The sequence below is a fragment of the Hemiscyllium ocellatum genome, chromosome 11 (assembly GCF_020745735.1).
Source record: "Hemiscyllium ocellatum isolate sHemOce1 chromosome 11, sHemOce1.pat.X.cur, whole genome shotgun sequence".
In the NCBI taxonomy this organism is placed as follows: Eukaryota; Metazoa; Chordata; class Chondrichthyes; order Orectolobiformes; family Hemiscylliidae; genus Hemiscyllium; species Hemiscyllium ocellatum.
The window spans coordinates 44342109-44362643 of record NC_083411.1 but is presented as its reverse complement, the minus strand read 5'-3'; the positions used below and the strand labels follow the sequence as shown (position 1 = coordinate 44362643).

Here is a 20535-nt window from a genome sequence, read left to right as displayed (position 1 = left end):
TGCCCTTTAAGAAAAAAACAATATTCAGAAGGAAAAAGCTCTACAAAATCTCTTTCTGGGTCTAAAAGTCAAACAGCTTGTATTTGATGATGTTGCAAGATGGAACCATTTCCCGTGAGGTCTTAGTGATTAGAAATAAAAAAGGGATTTGTAAACACTAATTTGTGAAACTGCCCTAGTAACTTGTGGTTTTGTTGATCCTTGTGCACAACGCAGAAGAGAAAGGAGATGATTTGTCCTTGGCATCAATGAGAAGGAATGTGAGGAGCAACTTTATTACCTGGGACTCTATAACCTCAGAGGCAGTGCAGAAGAGACTTTCTAGAAATATTCAAAAGTAAACTACAGACAGAGAATGTTAACTTTTGGTAATAGGATTAGGTGTAAGATGTCAGCCCCTCAAATCTGCTTGCAATTCAATAAGATCATTTGCACTTATTGGTTACTTTTGCTCCATATCCCTCAAAACCCTTAACTTCAAAGTTCAAAATATTTATTTCACAAAAAATATTACTGAAAATAAAACAGTTTATAATGTCATCTGATTAACATTTGTGGAATTTTACTGTGTTCAACTGGCTGTCATGTTTCCTGTATTACAACATTTAAAAAGTTGGATTTAACGGCTGTGAATATTTTGGGATACCCGGAGGTCATGAAAGGCACCGAAAGTTTTTTTTTCCCTTTCTTTATTTTACTTAACAATAAGCTATCATTTCAGCCTCGAAAGCTCCAATTGTCTCAACATCCATAGTCTTCTAGAGAAGAACATTCCAGATTTTTACTACCTTTCATGCAGCTTCTTCCAGTAGAATCCACTTCTGACCTCACCTGAAGAAATAATTTGTTTTCATCTACCCTACTGAATATTTGGAGTAACTTAAATAGATCACCCTTCAATCATCTAAACTAAAAGAGAATGCAAAGTTTAAGTAATGGATCTTCATAATTCTACCTTTTAATCCTCAATATCATTCCATTGGTCAATCTGCAGTGCACCTTTTCCAATGAGAATACAGCCTTCTTGAGCTGCATTGTCCGGAACTGGATTATGTCAGATCAGATCAATAATAACCAACGAATGCACCACTTTATCACCAACTAAAGCATTCCAGAACCTTTGAGGTAAAGGGCATGGTTCCACAGTGAATCTAACATACCAAAGCAGCAATATAACACAGGGCACTGGGTTAAAGATTGTTGAAAAAGACTTTCTAGCAGCTGGAATGGAGCTACTTGAAAGGGTGATGAAAGCCAACACAACTGTCGTACTCTGAAAAATATAGTGTTGGAAAATGAGCCTCAAATGGCCTTTGTCATCTGACTTCAAGCAATGTTGCTGTGAAGGCAAAACCCCTTTAAGAATGATCCACTGACTTCATCAAAAGGCTTTTAGCTCAACTGTTGAACTCAGCTAACCCAAAAACTGTGATATGGTAAACAGAACTGGTCGGCATCCAAAAATTTTAAATGCTTACAGCATTCAAGCCCCACCTTTCCTTCTCCCACTGTGTTTGGTAAGTATTGAGGAAGGGAAGCCACATAATGCAACATTAGGAGCCAGACTACCAAAACTACCTTTAGCAACACTCCACCTTTTCAAAATCAAAAACAGTTTTAAAACATTTAAAATCCACAAGCATGATGCCTGTGATAAAAATGAAATTAACAAATTATTAAAAATATAAACAATCAGGTTCTTACCTTCAGTGAATCGAAGCAGGCAATGACACGACCGTTTTCAACATGGCAACTTCGTGAAGGATGGGCAAACTTGCATTCCGCGTCGGACCGGGAACAAGTCCCTCTCTGGAATTCTCGACACACTTCCAACGTCAGCCATTTTGTGTCACGGATCATTGAAACATTCACAGCCATATTAGGAAACTGAAAGGATATGTGGGTAACGAAATCCCCCTCACTTTATTTTTTTTCTCTGTCCCACCCCCACAACAGTAATAGTTTTAGAAAAAAGTGTATAAAAGTAAGTTAAAATTATAACTTAACAAATAAAGTCGTTCCTTTGGTTAAAAAATATACTTTTTTTCTTCTCAGCACTTAGGTTTTCAGTTAGTCAGATCGTTGTGCAGAAACATGACATCAGTCAAAGAGCCAAATCTTAAATTAAAAATAATTCATCACACAAATGGGTGGGCATCGATTAACAGGTTAGCCCCTTTAGATGTGCGTTGGCAGAAAAATATCACTTTTTGTGCCAAGTGAAGAAGTTATTTGAAGGTAACAGCAGCCTGTCAATGGAATTCCGTGCTCTCCAGTAAATGGTTTTGATTAATTCTCTCGTAGCATATGTTGCTGTCGGTGCTTCGCTTTATAGTTAAGCTTCACTTCTCTTGGGGAGAAGGAGGTGAAGATCTCTGTCTTTCTCCTATTCCCAAGACCGCGCATTAACTGATCGTGAGACGACGGAAGATGAAGATGGAGTGAAGAGAAAAAAAAAAGTGGGGTAAAATACTTGCTGTTAGACGTGAAAAAAACCAGGAGAAAAATAAAATAGGCGTTCGGCGAAACGAAAAAGGATAGATGAGATGATTTGTCGTCTCCAAGAGCTGCTTTAAGCAAAGCCAAAAAGAAAAAAAAAGCCAGAGACAGAAATCCAAGCAGCAGAATCTTCAGAAAAGGCACTTTTCAGCAACCTGTGGGGAAAGAAAGAAGATGTCAGGGAAAACAGACTAAAAATATACAAGCTCTCCTTCATAACCTTGATTTTCATGACAGTCCTACCAACATGCCATAAAACGTTCAGACACTAACAGTGCAGCATTTTGCAGTCAGCCATTGGAGATTAAAAAAAAGGGCCATTTCCCTTCATAAAGCTGCACATGGTAAGGAGGAGAGCCAATTGGGACCTGCATTGCACTGAGAGCCTGGGCGGCTGGCCAATGAGAAGGGCCGTCTCATATTGATCCATTCTGGCAGACGTTCATTGCTATGCCCACTGCACAGAAAAATGCCTCAGCCTGATGTGTTTGCCTTTGCTGCACTAGAGATATGTACAGTAGGAGGTTTTAAAAGGAACGCTGCTTCGTTGGCTGCATGCTCAGAATCTGTGTTCGCATATTCAGCTGGGTGGCACCAGTCACTTTCAGCCTCCTATTAGATTGCTTATCGTTTTGAAAATGTCAGGTCACAACAAAATAAAACGCCGTACCAGCTGCAGCAGTGAGAGAGTCAGCTCAGCATAGCTCCGTAAAATGCCTGTAATGGTTTATGGCTGCGTGCCACATCCGACTGCAGCCAGACACAGTCTTGAGATGCAAGAGAAAAAAATCTAGCAGGGTGTGGTGAGCAAACAATGCAGTCCTCACTGCGAGGGGAGAGAGAGAGAGAGAGAGAGAGAAAAGCCTCGATTAATCGCCATCCTCGTTCGATTCGTAATAAAGATGTATTATATTCACAGGGTTAATGTCAATTTGTGTTACGAAGTACTCCATGCAGGCAAGTTCACAACATTCAGCAATGATGGCTCAGCCAGGGAGATAAAGGAGCCAATATCGAAACAACTTAGTTTTAACATAGAAATCTTCAGATATAAAAAAGATTTATTTCAAGTAAAGGAGGCAATACTTTTGAGTATCCATGAGGAAGAAATTCCAATACATAGCAGTTAAAGCATGAAAAGAACAGGCCATAGAGGAGAAACACTACATTAGAACGATTACCTCCCACTGCATAAGGAAAGCAAATAAACAAAAATGGAGCTGCACACAGAGAGCATGTAATGAATAATGGAGGCTATCTGCAATATTCTTACAAGTGAGCTCACTGTATTTGTCGATTTAAATGCCCTACTTTGTAATGAGTTATTCAGACTCTCAACTGATTACCAATTTGTACTGTGTTAGCTATATATCTTGCTGCAGTGAGATTGGAAAACTGAACCTCTAGGTTAGGAATAATACAGAATGAAACAAGCAATCATCTGGAATCCCTCATCCAGAGTCAGGGCTCATCTCTGCAAAATGTCACAGACAGATGCAGCTCCTATAAGTGGTAACTCCTCTTATGTTAGTTTGTCTAACCACATGACACAAGCCAAGTCTAGCACATATTTGTCTCTGACTCAGTCAACTTAGTACTGAGCCACTTTTGATGAAAAGTGAATTCCCCCACTAATATTACACTCTATGCCCTTGTAACTGTCCTTATTTCTTTCAAGTGAAACACACACAACATACACAAGATTGAAACATCTGAGGCTGGTCAGTAGCTGGTAGTCAGCTATCCTTCCCCACATTTAATTTGATACCTTGAGACTTCATGTAGTTCGAGGCCATTAAGAATTCCAAGAGCTCACCTCTACTGGAATATAACTATTTTAATACACAGATGATTCTGTTCTGCTCGAGTGATATGACATACCCAGCAAAAGTGATGGAGGAGACTGGGGCATTGGCCAGGGCTTATGCCCAAAATGTCAATTCTCCTGCTCCTCAGATGCTGCCTGACTTGCTGCGCTTTTCTAGCACCATACTCTTGACTGTGATCTCCAGCATCTGCAGTCCTGACTTTTTTTTGGTATGATTTGACAAGTATGACTTTGCTATGCTGTCATTTGACAATTCTCTGGGATAGTTCTTTCAACTGTAGTACAAGATTCCTGATGTTAGATGAGAAAGACTTCAAGTACTGACTGCACAAAGTATTCCATGACCATTTCCACAGATTAGGCTAGCGCTGGATGAAACCTCATTAGACTTTTGAAAAAGTTTTGGTGCAAATTACTTTATTTATTTTCATTTAATTTGTTTATGGAATGAGGGTCTCCTAGCTAGGGTAGTAATTATTACCCACTCCTAATTACCCTGGAGACTATGGCAGTGATTCACCTTCATGAACTGTAGTCCTTGGAAAGTACGGATATCTACAGCGTTCTTAGAAAAAAAAAGTGTTCCAGGATTGTGACCCAGCAACACTGGAGGAATGGCAATATAGCTCCAAGTCAGGATGGTGTGGAAATCAGCTTGTAAGTGGTGGTGTTCCCTTGTATCTACTGCTATTGTCCAACTAGGCAAAGAGGTCACAGGTTTGAAAACTGTCAGAGGAGCCTTAGCGAGTTACTGCAGTGCACCTTGTAGATGGTACACACTGGTGCCATACTGCATCGGTGCAGGCAATAAACGTTGAAGGTGGAAGACTAACAGCTAATCAAGTGGCTGATTCTTCCTGGATGGTTTCAAATACCTTGTGTATTAATGGGGCTGCGCTCATCTTGGCAAGGAGAGAGTATTCTGGTACAAGGTGGACTTATGGCTTACAGATAGTGGATAGGCATTGGGAAGACAGAAGGGGAGTTACTCACTGGACAATTCTTCAACTCTATACTTGCCTTTACAGTTATATTATTCATATGGCTACTTCAGTTCAGTTTCTGGTCAATGGAATGTCTGGATAGTGATAAAGAGGGATTTAACAATGGGAATGCCACTAAACATCAAAGGTCAATGATTAGTTTCGCTTTTATTGAGATGACAATTGTCTGGCATTCGTGTGGCCCAACCGAGAGAGAGGGAGAGGGAGAGAGCGCACGAGATATTATATATAATATCATGGGCAGTCCCTCTCACCTCACCACTGTTCACATTTGGACAAGGGCATAATGAGATCAGAAACTGATTGGCCAAAGCCAAACTGATCACCACTGAGTAGGTGATTTCTTTGCAACTGCTGCTTGATAGCATAGTCAATGGCCTTTTCCATCACTTTGTTGATTATGAAGATAAGAACATTGGATGGTTTTTGGCTAGATTGTATTTGCCCAGTTTTTCAATGCATAGGGAGGATGTGCACTATTTTCCACATTGGCGGCTAGATGTCAGTGCTGTTCCTGATTTGGAATAGCTTTACCAAGGACACGGTTAATTCTGAAGCACAAATCTTCAAGAATATTGCCAAATGTTGTCAGGGCCCATAGCCTTTGCAGTATTCCGTGTCTTCAGCTATTTCTTGATATCACGTGGAGCTAATCGAATTGGTTGAAGCCTGGTATCTATGATGCTGTTAACCTCAGGAGGAAGCAGAAAATAATCTACTTGGCACTTCTGCTTGAAGAGGAATGCAAATACTTCAGCCTCATCTTTGGCACTAATATGCTGAGCTCTCCCATTAAGGATGGAGATATTTGTGGAGCCTGCACCTCCTATTAGTTGTTTAACAGACCATTTTCAACTGCATGTGCAGAACTTCAGAACTTAGATCTGATCTGTTGATTGTAGAATCATTTAGCCTGTCAATTGCATGCTACATTGGCTACTTGACATGCAAGGCAATGTGTGACTTAATAAGTTGACATTTTGATTTAAAGTTCTGCCTGTAGCTGCTCGTGGCAGGTCATCTTACACGCAGAGGTGATCTTACAGCTTGATGATCATGGTAAAGTGAGATACTATGCCAGGTCATGAAGTATCGAATTGTTGTGGAATATTGTTGTGGCTACTGATGACCCACAGAGCCTCATGGGTGTCTAGTTTTAAAGTTCTTTCAAAGTCTGTCCATTTAGGACAATGCTGGTGCTACACAACAAGACCAAGGATTCCCTCTATGTGAGAATGGGACTTGAGACTCCAAAATGGACTGTGTGGTGGTTACCACCAATATTCTCATGGATGGACGTGCCAGTCCTTTCTGGCGACAAATAGGAAGAAATCAATTAGGTGAGGATGAAGTCAAGTATATTTTCACTTGCATGTTCTCTCACCACTTGTGTAAACCCGGTCTGGCAGGTATGCCCTTTAGAACTTGGCCAGCTTGACCATTTAAGTTCCCTAAAAGTGCTCTCTGTGCATCACCATCCTCAATGAATTGATATTCAACATGAAGGAGTCGTGATTCAGCAGTTGAGGGAGCAGTCATTGGTAATCACCAGGAGGCTTCCTTGCCCATGTTTACCCTGATGTCATATGAAATCCTAAGGGCCAAGGTGAAAGTTGAAGATTCCCAAGCCAACTCCATCCCAACTGCATGTTACTGGGCTGCTCTGCTGGATCGGTCATACCCAGGGACAGTAATGGTTATGCCTGGGACATTGTAGTACTTACTGAATTGAACTTTACAGAAGATATTGGGCTGTTTATCTCCCAATTTTGACACAAGGTTCCATATCTTGGTACTTCCCTCCTGAAATATCCTGCTCTTTGACCCTATGACTTACCATAGCTTGGATTGTGTGGAGTTGCTGTTAGTGCATAGTAGACCATCTTTGGGGCTTGTATTGGACTGCTGTAGTGTTTGGTACATGATGTCACTCAATAGTTAATTCCATCAACAGTATCTCTTTCTCTTGCTTCAACTGTCTTCAAAATATTTCACTACTTCAATTAAACATCTTTTTCTTCAACTGACACAGACTACATATTGTGCTGAATCAGTGAGCTTTTTTTTATTGTGAGGCCATTTATTGGAGAATTTGGTGAAATTTCAGATGCATTCAACATCATGATCCCACATTATTGGTCTGGGCTTCTGACTGCGCATCACAATAATTGCGGTAACTTCTGGGACTACATTTAATAATTTCTATCAAAATGCAGCATGAAGAATGTCTTCCAATATGGGCGGCACAGTGGTTAGCACTGCTGCCTCACAGCGCCAGAGACCTGGGTTCAATTCCCGCCTCAGGTGACGGACTGTGTGGACTTTGCACATTCTCCCTGTGTCGGCATGGGTTTCCTCTGGGTGCTGCAGTTTCCTCCCACAGTCCAAAAATGTGCAGGTTAGGTCAATTGGCCATTCTAAATTGCCCATAGTGTTAGGTAAATGTAGGGGATTGAGTCTGGGTGGGTTGCACTTCGGCGGGTTGGTGTGGACTTGTTGGGCTGAAGGGCCTGTTTCCACACTGTAAGTAATCTAATCTAATCTAAAAATGTCTAATTCCACACAAAGTTCCACATGTAGATTTGCAGTCTCTGATCACTTCAGTGTCTTTCGAAAAAATTTATGCTTCTCGTATTTCCTCCTCATCCAATCCTATTGCCAATCCCATCCAATAATGAGAAGTCCACTCTCAAATGTTCCAATACTCTCAGGTCCTTCTTTGCTGCTATCTCACTCTCCCAACAAATTACTTCTCACCTCCCAATCTCTCCAAATTTTGAGTACTACGCAATCATCAAATCATCAGAGAAAGATTGAAGTGCATCAGCTGCAGGTCTGGCTGTATCAGGTCAAAAATGGCCATTTTTTCTCTCCCCAGACAAATTATTCTTGGATAACTGGACAATATCAGTTCATTTCTTCACATTGTTTTGCATTTAAAGAGGTCCCTTTTGCCCTCATGTCTGCACCAGTGGGGAAAAAAACAAGCACCTGACTACTCTAACCCCATTTCCCAGCACTTGGCAGACAGCCTTATTATGTCTTCTTTATTACAAGTGCAAATCTAACTGTTATAAATTCTAAATATTCTTCCTGTGCTTATCGCTGAGGCACATTTTCATACCCATTGATGAGCTTGGTAGAACCTGAAAAGCCATGTCCCTGTGAGACAAACAGTAACACAGAAAATAGGAACAGTAGGCCATTCAGCCCTTCAAGTCTGGTCTACAATTCAATGTGACCATGATTCATCATCCAAATCAGTACCCTTTGCCTGCTTTCTCCCTTTGATCCCTTTAGCACTAAAAACTACATCTAACTCATTAAAAATATTTGATGTTTTGGCCTCAATCACTTTTTGGTTGAAAGATGTTTCTCCTCATCTCAGTCCTAAATAGATTAATCCATATTCATCAACTGTGATGCTTGGTTCTGGATTTCCTAGTCATTGGGAACTTCCTTTCTGCAGTTCTGCTGTCTAGACCTGGTAGAATACAATAAGTTTCTATAGGATCCTTCTCATTCTTCACAATTCCAGAGAATATAGTCTTAACCAAACCAGTCTCTCTTCATACATGAGTTCTGCCATTCAACAGTCAATCCAGTAAACCTTCGGTGCACACCCTCCATAGCCAAAACATCTATTCTCTGGTAAGGAGGCTGAAACTGCATATAATACTTCAGGTAGGAACCAACACAATTGCAGTAAGACATCCCTATTCCTGTACTCTAATCCTCTTGCTGTGAAAGCTAACATATCATTTACTTTCTTCACTGCCTGCTGCACCTGCATGTTCACTTTCAGCAGTGTCCTTTGTACACTACAAAATGGATAACCTCACATTTATTCACATGTGCTGTGCTGTCCACTCATTCAACTTATCCAAATCACACTGAAGTATTGCTGCATCCTCCTCACAGCTCATCCTCCCACCCAGGTTTGTGCCATCTGGAAACTTGGAACCAATTTCATGATTCCTGTCAGCACATTCCTCTCAATCCCATGTACTTTAATTTTACATGTCAGTCTCTCATATGGGACCTTAAAAGCCTTCTGAAATTCAAGTTAAGCAGGCACTAACTCTCCCTCATCAACTCTACTAGTCACACCTTGAAGAATTCTAGTAGAGTTGTCAAACAATTTCCTTTTGTAAACCATGTCAGTTTACAAAGTGATCTGCCAATAAATACTTTATAGTGGACTCTAACATTTTCACCCCATTACCAATACCACCCAAATCGGTTTGTAATTCCCTGTGCTCACTCTATGTCATTTATTAAATGAATGCTAATACATTACCTACCTTGCATCCACATGAACTCTGTACAATCTTGAAAAGATGACCACCAATGCTTCTATTATTTCTCGTGCTATTTTCTTAAATACTCTAAGACGTAGATAGTCAGGCCATTAGGATTTACCAGCCTTTAATCCCATCAATTTCTCCAAAATCATTTCCCTACCAATACTGATTTCCTTAAGTTTCTCCTTCTTAATAGATTTGGTGTTCCCCATCATTTTTGAAACATTATTTGAATTTGTCTTTTATTAATTAGTCTTCAAACTTTTTGATCTCCAAACTCAGATCTGGAGAAATGTTACATGGACGGAGTGAAATCTTTGTGCAAAAAAAAAGGGAACATTATAGTAATTTTCACCATCAATTGCTGGACAGCATTAACCACATGACTCTTGCTTGACGTTAGTGAGAACTGGGAATTTTAGTCAAGACTAGCCTGATGAAGGAAATGTCAATTTTCCTGCTCCTCGGACGCTGCTTCACTTGCTGTGTTTTTCCAGCACTACTCTAACCTTGACTCTAATCTCCAACATCTGCAGTACCCACTGTTGACTCGGAGTTTTAGTTCTAGTTACTGGAAGCATGGTAGAAAAATATACAGCAAAATAAAAACCCGGCTGAAAAGTTAAACACCATGATGAAAACATGAGATCTGGCAGGTCATATCTTGGTGTGCAGACACAATAATGAACTTGCTAACACACATTGATGGATGTTATATGGGAAGCTGTCAATTAGTGACTACTTTTCTTCATGTAGTGTGGAACCTACCATTCTAACTCCAGAGTAGTTGCATACTTACATCACAGCACATTGGTGACATAAGCATTTGAAGGAAAACAAAAACAGCTTCAGGTTGATCATCATCAACCAATTCAGTCTTGTAAAGTTAATTGGAATTCGGTATATGTACAAAAGACTCAATGAGTAGATAGCCAAAACAACTGCGTTTTGTTAGACCTATCTGAAAGCAATCGGATGCCCGAACACTTCAACTGCATGATGAGCAATGGCAACTAATTAAAGGACATCTTAGCATTTCTTTCCACTTTAAAATGCACTGCAAATGACATTTCTGCCAAAGTCAGTTTCAATTTCAAATTTTTATCAAATTCATTTGCTTCCTCAAACTCTTCTCAGAATTGAAACCCCTTTCCAACATGGAAAAGTCACTGATTTCCAGGCTGCTGTTCAACACTCTCTCGAGCTTCACATTAAACCACAACGATTCTGCTAAATCTGTACTTATCGTCTCTTTGTTGGATCCATGTCAAATACATATGGTTTCTTTGGTCTGCTGTCCTGTTCATTGCTAAATTAAACTTTCTGCAATTGTGATGGCAGAAATAGAAAACCTAAGAAGCTTAACCAAATATGCCAAAACACACAATGATGAATACAATGCATGAAAAAGAGAAAGAGAGCTTATAGTAAAACTTCTGGGTGGTGAAGATTACATTGATAAACAGATGAGGACAGTGGAAAATAAACTCACAGATTACTTAGGGATCCTTGCCAAACACTGGAATGCAGTCCATTGCAGTGGTGAAAGATGAATCCACAGTATTTTCCTTGGATTTTAAAACTGGCAGAGTTGTCTGTGCATTTCAGCATTATCTGTGCCTGCAGAACAGCTATTGCCCAGCACTGGTCTTACAGCTAAACATCTAAGACTGACAGCATAGCATGTAAACATGTTTATTTTTAAAAACAAAAACTGGTGTTGGAGATCACATTATGTTGTTGGACAATTCTGGGACATAATGTAAAGAAAAGTTACAAAATGTCAGGAGTGCTAAGATCTTTGCAAAATAAAAGCCAATGTTTTTGAGGATCTTATATATGACATTGATGCAATTGTTCCTGTAGATATACCCATTGCTCCTTTTCATCTTTGGGAAGTAAAATTTAAAACTACAGAACAGATAGAATCGAAATCAGAATTTTGCTTTTAGTAAATTTGCTTGTTAATATTTAAAGAAATAACCATTAAAAAAAATCATTTTTTAAAAATAAAATCAGTATTTACATCCCTAGATGATAATTCAACGACATCAATGCCATTGAATGTCAAGGGGAAATGGTTAGATGATCTCTCATTGATGATGGTCATTACCTGACACTTGGCATGGCACAAATATTTCCAACCATTTATAAGCTGAAGCCTGAATGTGGTTCAAGACTAGCTTGATATGGACAAGCGCTGCATCAGGATCCGAGGAGTTGTGAATGTTATTAAACACTGTGCAAGCATTGGGCAGCTCAAACCTTCCAACCCGGGCAACACCCTTGTAAATATTTTCTTTAACCCTTACAAGTTTCACAAAATTCTTCTTATAGCAGGGAGACCAGAATTGCAGTACTCCAGTAGTGGCCTAACCAAAGTCCTGCACAGATGCAACATGACCTCCCAACTCCGAGAGTCAATGCTTTGACCAATAAAGGAAAGCATATCATACGTCTTCTTCACTATCCTATCGACCTGCAACTCTACTTTCAAGGAACTATGAACCTGCACTCCAAGGTCTCTTTGTTCAGCACCACTCCCCAGGACCTTACCATTAAGTGTATAAATTCTGCTCTGACTCACTTTTCCAAAAAAACGCAACATCTCACATTTATTTAAATTAAACTCTATTGGTCACTCCTCAGCCCATTGGCCCATCTGATCAAGATCCCATTGTATTCGGAGGTAACTTTCTTCACTGTCCACTACACCTTCAATTTTGATGTCATCAACAAACTTACTAAACATACCTCCTATGTTCACATCCAAATGATTTACGTAAATGAAGAAAGCAGTGGACCCAGTACCAACCATTGTGGCACTCCACTGGTCATGGGTTCTCAGGGGAACATAGCACGAACAGCCAAGTTTCTGGTATTGAGACTGGCTCTAATGCAACGAGGGGTACGTTGAGTTCCAAGAGATCAACTGTGTTAGGAGATTCTGTAGTCCGAGATACAGACAGACGTTTCTGAAGCCAGCATCAAAAAATCAGAATGGTGTGTTGCTTCCCTGGTGCTAGGATCAAGGATGTCTCAGAGAGGGGGCAGAATGTTCTCAAGGGGGAAGAAGGGCCAACAAGAGGTCACTGTCCACATTGGAAGGGAAAAGGTTGAGATTCTGAAGGGAGATTACAGGGAGTTAGGCAGGAATTTAAAAAGGTCCTCGAGAGTAGTAATATCTGGATTACTCCCGGTGCTATGAGCAAGTGAGAGCAGGAGTAGGAGTATAGAGCAGATGAATGCATGGCTGAAGAGTTGGTGTATAGGAGAAGGATTCACATTTTTGGATCAATGAAATCTCTTTTGAGGCAGAAGTGAACTGTACAAGAAGGACAAATTGCACCTAAATTGGAAGGGGACTAATATACTGGCAGGGAGGTTCGCTGGAGCTGCTCAGGAAGATTTAAACTAGTAAGATGGGGATGGGACTCAGGGAGATAGTGAGGAAAGAGATCAGTCTCAGACTGGTACAATTGAGAACAGAAGTGAGTCAAAAGAGCAAACAAACAAACAAACAAACAAACAGTCAGGGCAGGCAGGGACAAGGTAAGACTAATAGGGAAGGCAGGTGAACTCCGGGCCTGGGATATTACAGCAATTACAGAAACATGGCTCAGGGATGGGCAGAACTGGCAGCTTAATGTTCCAGAATACAAATGCGGCAGGAAGGATAGAAAGGGAGACAAGAGAGGAGGGAGAGTGGCATTTTGATACAGGATAGCAGTACAGCTGTTTTGAGGGAGGATATTCCTGGAAATACCTTCAGGGAAGTTGTTTGGGTGGAACTGAGAAATAAGGGATGATCACCTCATTGGAATTGTATTAGAGACACCCTAATAGTCAGAGGGAAATTGAGAAACAAACTTGTAAAGAAATCACAGCTATCTGTAATAATACGGTGGTTATGGTAGGGAATTTTAACATTCCAAATATAGACTGGGATTGCCATAGTGTTAAAGGTTTAGATGGAGAGGAATTTGTTAAGCGTGTACAAGAAAATTTTCTGATTCAGTAAGTGGATGTACCTACCAGAGAAGGTGCAGAACTTCATCTACTCTGAGGAAATAAGGCAGGACGGGTGACTGAGGTGTCACTGGGGGAACACTTTGGGGCCAGCGGCCATAATTCTGTTAGATGTAAAATGGTAATGGAAAAGAATAGACCAGATCTAAAAGTTGAAGTTCTAAATTGGAGAAAGGCCAATTTTGACGGTATTAGGCAAGAACTTTCAAAAGCTGATTGGGGGCAGATGTTCGCAGGTAAAAGGGACGGCTGGAAAATGGGAAGCCTTCAGAAATGAGATAACGAGAATCCAGAGAAAGTATGTTCTTGTTAAGGTGAAAGGGAAGGCTGGTAGGTATAGGGAATGCTGGATGACTAAAGAAATTGAGGGTTTGGTTAAGAAAAAGGAAGCACATGTAAAGGTATAGACAGGATAGATTGAGTGAATCCTGAGAAGAGTATAAAGGCAGTAGGAGTATATTTAAAAGGGAAATCAGGAGGGCAAAAAGGGGACATGAGATAGCTTTGGCAAATAGAATTAAAGGAGAATCCAAAGGTTTTTACAAACACATTAAAAGTCAAATGGGTAACAAGGGAGAGAATAGGGCCCCTCAAAGATCAGCAAGGCGACCTTTGTGTGGAGCCGCAGAAAATGGGGGGAGATACTAAATGAGTATTTTGCATCAGTATTTACTGTGGAAAAGGATATGGAAGATATGGAACGTAGGAAAATAGATGGTGACACCTTGCAAAATGTCCATATTACAGAGGAGGAAGTGCTGGATGTCTTGAAATGGGTAAAGGTGGATAAATCCCCAGGATCTGATCAGGTGTACCCTAGAACTCTGTGGGAAGCTAGAGAAGTGATTGCTGGGCCTCTTGCTGAGATATTTATATCATCGCTAGTCACAGGGGAGGTGCCGGAAGACTGGAGGTTGGCTAACATGGTCCCACTGTTTAAGAAGGGTGTAAGGACAAGCCAAGGAACTATAGACCAGTGAGTCTGATGTTCGTGCTGGGCAAGTTGTTGGAGGGAATCCCGAGGGACAGGGTGTACATGCATTTGGAAAAGCAAGGACCAATTAGGGATAGTCAACATGGCTTAATGTGTGGGAAATCAGGTCTCACAAACTTGACTGAGTTTTTTGATGAAGTAACAACGTGGATTGATAAGGGCAGAGCGGTAGATGTGACCTATATGGACTTTAGTAAGGTATTCAACAAGGTTCCCCCATGAGAGACTGGTTAGCAAGGCTAGATCTCATGGAATACAGGAAGAACTAGCCATTTGGATAGTGCAGGAAGTACAACCAGCTCCAGCTCCTCACAGACCGTGTTAGGGAACTGGAGCTGGAATTGGATGAACTGAGGATTATTCGAGAGGCTGATAGATAGAAGCTACAGGGACATAGTTACGCCAGAGAACAGAAGTAGCTGGGTAAAAGTTAGAGGTGGGAAGGGGAGGAAGCAGGCAGTGCAAGGATCCCCTGTGGTCGTTCCCCTCAACAATAAGTGTAGCGCTTTGGATACTGTTGCGGGGGGGGGGGGGGGGGGGGGAAACAGCCTGGCAGTGGTAAGCCACAGTGACCGGGTTTCTGGCACGAGGTCCGGCTTTGAGGCCCAGAAGGGAAAGGGGGAGATGAGGAGAGCACTAGTTATAGGAGACTCTATGGTTAGAGACACAGACTGCGGTTATGTGAACATGGGCGAGACTCTCGGATAGTTTGTTGCCTCCCGGGTGCCAGGGTCCGAGACGTCTCGGACCGTGTCTTCAGAATCCTTAAGGGGGAGGGTGTGCAGCCAGAAGTCGTGGTGCACATTGGCAGGGAGAGGGGTGGGGATGACATTCAGGAGCTCGGAGTTAGGCTGGAAGCTAAAAGCTAGGACGGACGGAGTCGTCATCTCTGGGTTGTTGCTGGTGCCACATGACAGTGAGGCAAGGAATAGGGAGAGAGCGCAGTTGAACACATGGCTGCAAGGATGATGTAGAAGGGAGGGGTTCAGGTATTTGGGGAAGGTGGGACCTGTACAAGCAGGACAGCTTGCACCTGAACCAGAACGGCATCAATATCCTGGGGGGTAGGTTTGCTAGCACTCTTCGGGGGAGGGGGGGGGGGGTTTAAACTAATTTGGCAGGGAGATGGGATCCGGACTTGTAGTCCAGCAAGTAGGTTAGCTGTTTTTCAGGATGTCCAAGAATGTAGGGAGGCTGTGGAGAAGGTAGCACTGACAGGGAATACGTGCGGACACAGAGATGGGCTCAAGCGTGTATACTTCAACGCAAGGAGTATCAGAAATAGGTGGGTGAACTTAAGACGTGGATTGGTACTTGGGATTACGATATTGTGGCCATCATGGAAACATGAATAGAAGAGGGACAGGAATGGTTGTTGGAGGTTCCTGGTTACAGATGTTTCAGTAAGATTAGGTGGGGGAGGTGGCATTGTTAATTAGAAATGGTATAACAGCTGCAGAAAGGTAGTTCGAGGGGGATCTACCTTTGGAGGTAGTATGGGCTGAAGTCAGAAATAGGGTCTATAGTAAACACCCTGTTGGGTGTTTACTACAGACCCCCAATAGCAGCAGAGATGTGGAGAAATAGATTGGGAAACAGATTTTGGAAAGGTGCAGAAGCCACAGGGTAGTAGTCATGGGCAATTTCAACTTCCCAAATATTGATTGGAAGCTCTTTAGATCAAGTAGATTGGACGGGGCGGTGTTTGTGCAGTGTGTCCAGGAAGCTTTTCTAATTCAGTATGTAGATTGTCCGACCAGAGGGAGGCCATATTGGATTTGGTACTTGGTAACGAACCGAGACAAGTGATGGGCTTGTTAGTGGGTGAGCATTTTGGTGATGGTGACCACAATTCTGTGACTTTCACCTTGGTTATGGAGAGAGATAGGTGCGTGCAACAGGGCAGGTTTTACAATTGGGGGAAGGGTAAATACGATGCTGCAAGACAGGATCTGAGGAGCAAAAAATTGGGAGCATAGGCTGTCAGGGAAGGAGGTCGTTGAAATGTGGAACGTTTTCAAAGAACAGATATGACGTGCCTTTGATATGTACGTACCTGTCAGGCAGGAAAGAGATGGTCGTGTGAGGGAACCTTGGTTGACGAGGAAGGTTGAATATCTTGTAAGGAGGAAGGAGGAGGCTTACATAAGGTTGAGGAAACAAGGTTCAGACAGAGCATTGGAGGGATACAGGATAGCCAGGAGGGAGCTGAAGAAAGGGCATGAAAAATCTTTGGCGGGTAGGATCAAGGATAACCCCAAGGCCTTTTATGCATATGTGAGAAACATGAGAAACATGAGAATGACGAGAACGAGGGTAGGTCCGATCAAGGACAGTAGTGGGAGACTGCGCATTGAGTCGGAAGAGATAGGAGAGGTCTTGAATGAGTACCTTTCTTCAGTATTTACAAATGAGAGGGACTGTATTGTTGAAGAGGAGAGTATGAAATGGACTGGTAAGCTAGAGGAGATACTAGTTAGGAAGGAAGATGTGTTGGGCATTTTGAAAAAGTTGAGGATAGACAAGTCCCCTGGGCCTGATGGGATATATCCTAGGATTATGTGCGAAGCAAGAGAGGAAATTTGTAGAACCGTTGGCAATGATCTTTTCGTTTTCACTGTCAATGGGGGTGGTGCCAGGGGATTAGAGAGTGGCGAATGTTGTGCCCCTGTTCAAAAAATGGAATAGGGATAACTCTGGGAATTACAGGCCAGTTAGTCTTACTTCGGTGGTAGGCAAAGTAATGGAGAGAGTACTGAGGGATAGAATTTATGAATATCTGGAAAAACACTGCTTGATTAGGGACAGCCAGCATGGATTTGTGAGGGGTAGGTCTTGCCTTACAAGTCTTATTGAATTCTTCGAGGAGGTGACCAAGCATGTGGATGAGGGTACATGGATTTTAGTAAGGCATTTGATAAGGTTCCCCATGGTAGGCTTATGCGGAAAGTCAGGAGGCATGGGATAGTGGGAAGTTTAGCCAGTTGGATAGAGAACTGGCTAACCGGTCGAAATCAGAGAGTGGTGGTAGATGGTAAATATTCAGCCTGGAGCCCAGTTACAAGTGAAGTTCCGCAGGGATCAGTTCTCGGTCCTCTGCTGTTTGTAATTTTTATTAATGACTTGGAAGAGGGAGTCAAAGGGTGGGTCAGTGAATCTGCAGACGATATGAAGATTGGTGGAGTTGTGGATAGTGAGGAAGGCTGTTGTCAGGTGCAAAGGGACTTAGATATGATGCAGAGCTCGGCTGAGGAGTGGCAGATGAAATTCAACCCTGTCAAGTGTGAGGTTGTCCATTTTGGAAGGACAAATAAGAATGCGGAATACAGGGTTAACGGTAGGGTTCTTAGTAAGGTGGAGGAGAAGAGGGACCTTGGGGTCTATGTTCAAAGCTCTTTGAAAGTTGCCACTCAGGTGGATAGAGCTTGTAAGAAGGCCTATGGTGTATTAGCGTTCATTAGCAGAGGGATAGAATTCAAGAGTTGTGAGGTGATGTTGCAGTTGTATAGGACCTTGGTAAGGCCACATTTGGAGTACTGTGTGCAGTTCTGGTCACCTCATTTTAGGAAAGATGTGGAAGTTTTGGAGAGGGTGCAGAGGAGATTTACCAGGATGTTGCCTGGAATGGAGAATAGGTCGTACAAGGATAGATTGGGAGTGCTAGATCTTTTTGCATTGGAACAGCGAAGGACGAGGGGTGACTTGATAGAGGTTTATAAGATGATCAGAGGAATAGATAGAGTAGACAGTCAGAAACTTTTTCCCCGGGTACAACAGTGTGTTACAAGGGGACATAAATTTAAGGTGAAGGGTGGAAAGTATAGGGGGGATTCAGGGGTAGGTTCTTTACCCAGAGAGTGGTGGGGGCATGGAATGCGCTGCCTGTAGGAATGGCAGAGGCAGAATCATTGGTGACCTTTAAGCGGCAATTGGATAGGTACATGGATAGGTGCTTAAACTAGGACAAATGTTCGGAATGTTTGCACGTTCTCCCCGTGTCTGCGTGGGTTTCCTCCGGGTGCTCCGGTTTCCTCCCACAGTCCAAAGATGTGCGGGTCAGGTGAATTGGCCATGCTAAAATTGCCCGTAGTGTTAGGTAAGGGGTAATGTAGGGGTATGGGTGGGTTTCGCTTCGGCGGGTCGGTGTGGACTTGTTGGGCCGAAGGGCCTGTTTCCACACTGTAAGTCTAATCTAAAAAAAAACATCGTGGGCCGAAGGGCCTGTTCTGTGCTGTATTGTTCTATGTTATCTATGTTCTATTTGGATACAGAACTGGCTCAAAAGGTAGAAGACAGAGGGTGGTGGTGGAGGGTTGTTTTTCAGACTGGAGGCATGTGACCAGTAGAGTGCCATAAGGATCTACTTTTTGTCATTTACATACATGATTTGGATGCAAGCATAAGAGGTAGAGTTAGTAAGTTTGCAGGTGACACCAAAATTGGAGGTGTAGTGGACAGCGAAGAGGGTTACCTCAGATTACAAATGGATCTGGATCAGATAGGCCAATGGGCTGAGAAGTGGCAGATGGAGTTTAATTCAGATAAATGAGAGGTGCTGCATTTTTGGAAAGCAAATCTTAGCAGGTCTTATACACTTAGTGGCAAGATCCTAGAGAGTGTTACTGAACAAAGAGACCTTGGAGTGCAGGTTCATAGTTCCTTGAAAATAAAGTCACAGATAGATAGAATAGTGAAGAAGGCATTTGGTACATTTTCTTTTAATGGTCAAGAATATTGAGTACAGGAGTTGGGAGGTCATGTTGCAGCTATACAGGACAGTGGTTAGGCCACTTTTGGAATATAGCGTGCACTTGTGGTCTCCTTCCTATTGGAAAGATGTTGTGAAACTTGAAAGGTTTCAGAAAAGATTTACAAGATGTTGCCAGGGTTGGAGGATTTGAGCTATAGGGAGAGGCTGAACAGGCTGGGGCCGTTTTCCCTGGAGCGTCAGAGGCTGAGGGCTGACCTTATAGAGGTTTACAAAATTATGAGGGGCATGGATAGGATAAATAGACAAAGTCTTTTCCCTGAGGTCAGGGAGTCCAGAACTAGAGGACATAGGTTTACAGTGAGAGGGGCAAGATATAAAAGAGACTGAATGGGCAACTTTTTCACACAGAGGGTGGTACATGTATGGAATGAACTGCCAGAGGAAGTGGTGGAGGCTGGTACAACTACAACATTTAAAAGGCATTTAGATGGGTATATGAATAGGAAGGGTTTGGAGGGATATGGGCCAGGTGCTAACAGTTGGGATGAGATTGGGTTGGGATATCTGATGGGCATGTATGGCTTGGACCAAAAGGTCTGTTTCCATGCCTCTGGACATCTGTACGTCTCTATGACTCTATAAACTCAGTCAAGTTCATGCAACATGATTTTCCATGCAGAAAACTATACTGACTATGTAGAGTCATAGAGATGTTCACCAACACTCCCTAGGACCTTACCATTCAGTGTATAAGTCCTGCTAAGATTTGTTTTCCCAAAATGCAGCACCTCGCATTTATCTAAATTAAACTCCATCTGCCACTTCTCAGCCCCACTGGACCTTTGTAATCAGAGGTAACCTTCTTCACTGTCCACTACACCTCCAATTTTGGTGTCATCTGCAAACTTACTAGCTCTACCTCTTATGCTCACATCCAAATCAATGATGAAAAGAAGTGGACCCAGCGCCGATCCTCGTACCGGCCTCCACCAATTCATCTGGCAGCTCATTGCATACACGCACCACCCCCTGTGTGAAAAAGTTGCTCTTTCGATCCCTTTTAAATCTTGCTCCTCTCTCCCTAAACCTATGCCCTCTACTTCTAAACTCCCCCACCCCAAGGAAAAGACCTTGTCTATTTATCCTACCCCTGTCCCTCATGATTT

General features: G+C 42.3%; 1 protein-coding gene across 7 annotated transcripts in view; it reads right to left on the bottom strand.

The window, feature by feature from the left end:
* Positions 1–20535, bottom strand: part of LOC132820434 (muscleblind-like protein 3) — a 276603-nt gene that overhangs the window by 125617 nt on the left and 130451 nt on the right. For 5 of the 7 annotated variants that reach the window (XM_060832565.1, XM_060832570.1, XM_060832569.1 and 2 more), the window contains exon 2: positions 1705–2654. In XM_060832565.1, coding sequence (XP_060688548.1) covers positions 1705–1878 — 174 coding nt within the window. In that variant the 5' untranslated portion in view covers positions 1879–2654. Of the gene's footprint in view, positions 1–1704; positions 2655–2742; positions 2763–3169; positions 3187–20535 lie in introns of those variants that run through there. The other 2 variants (XM_060832566.1, XM_060832564.1) reach the window with 2 other exon arrangements.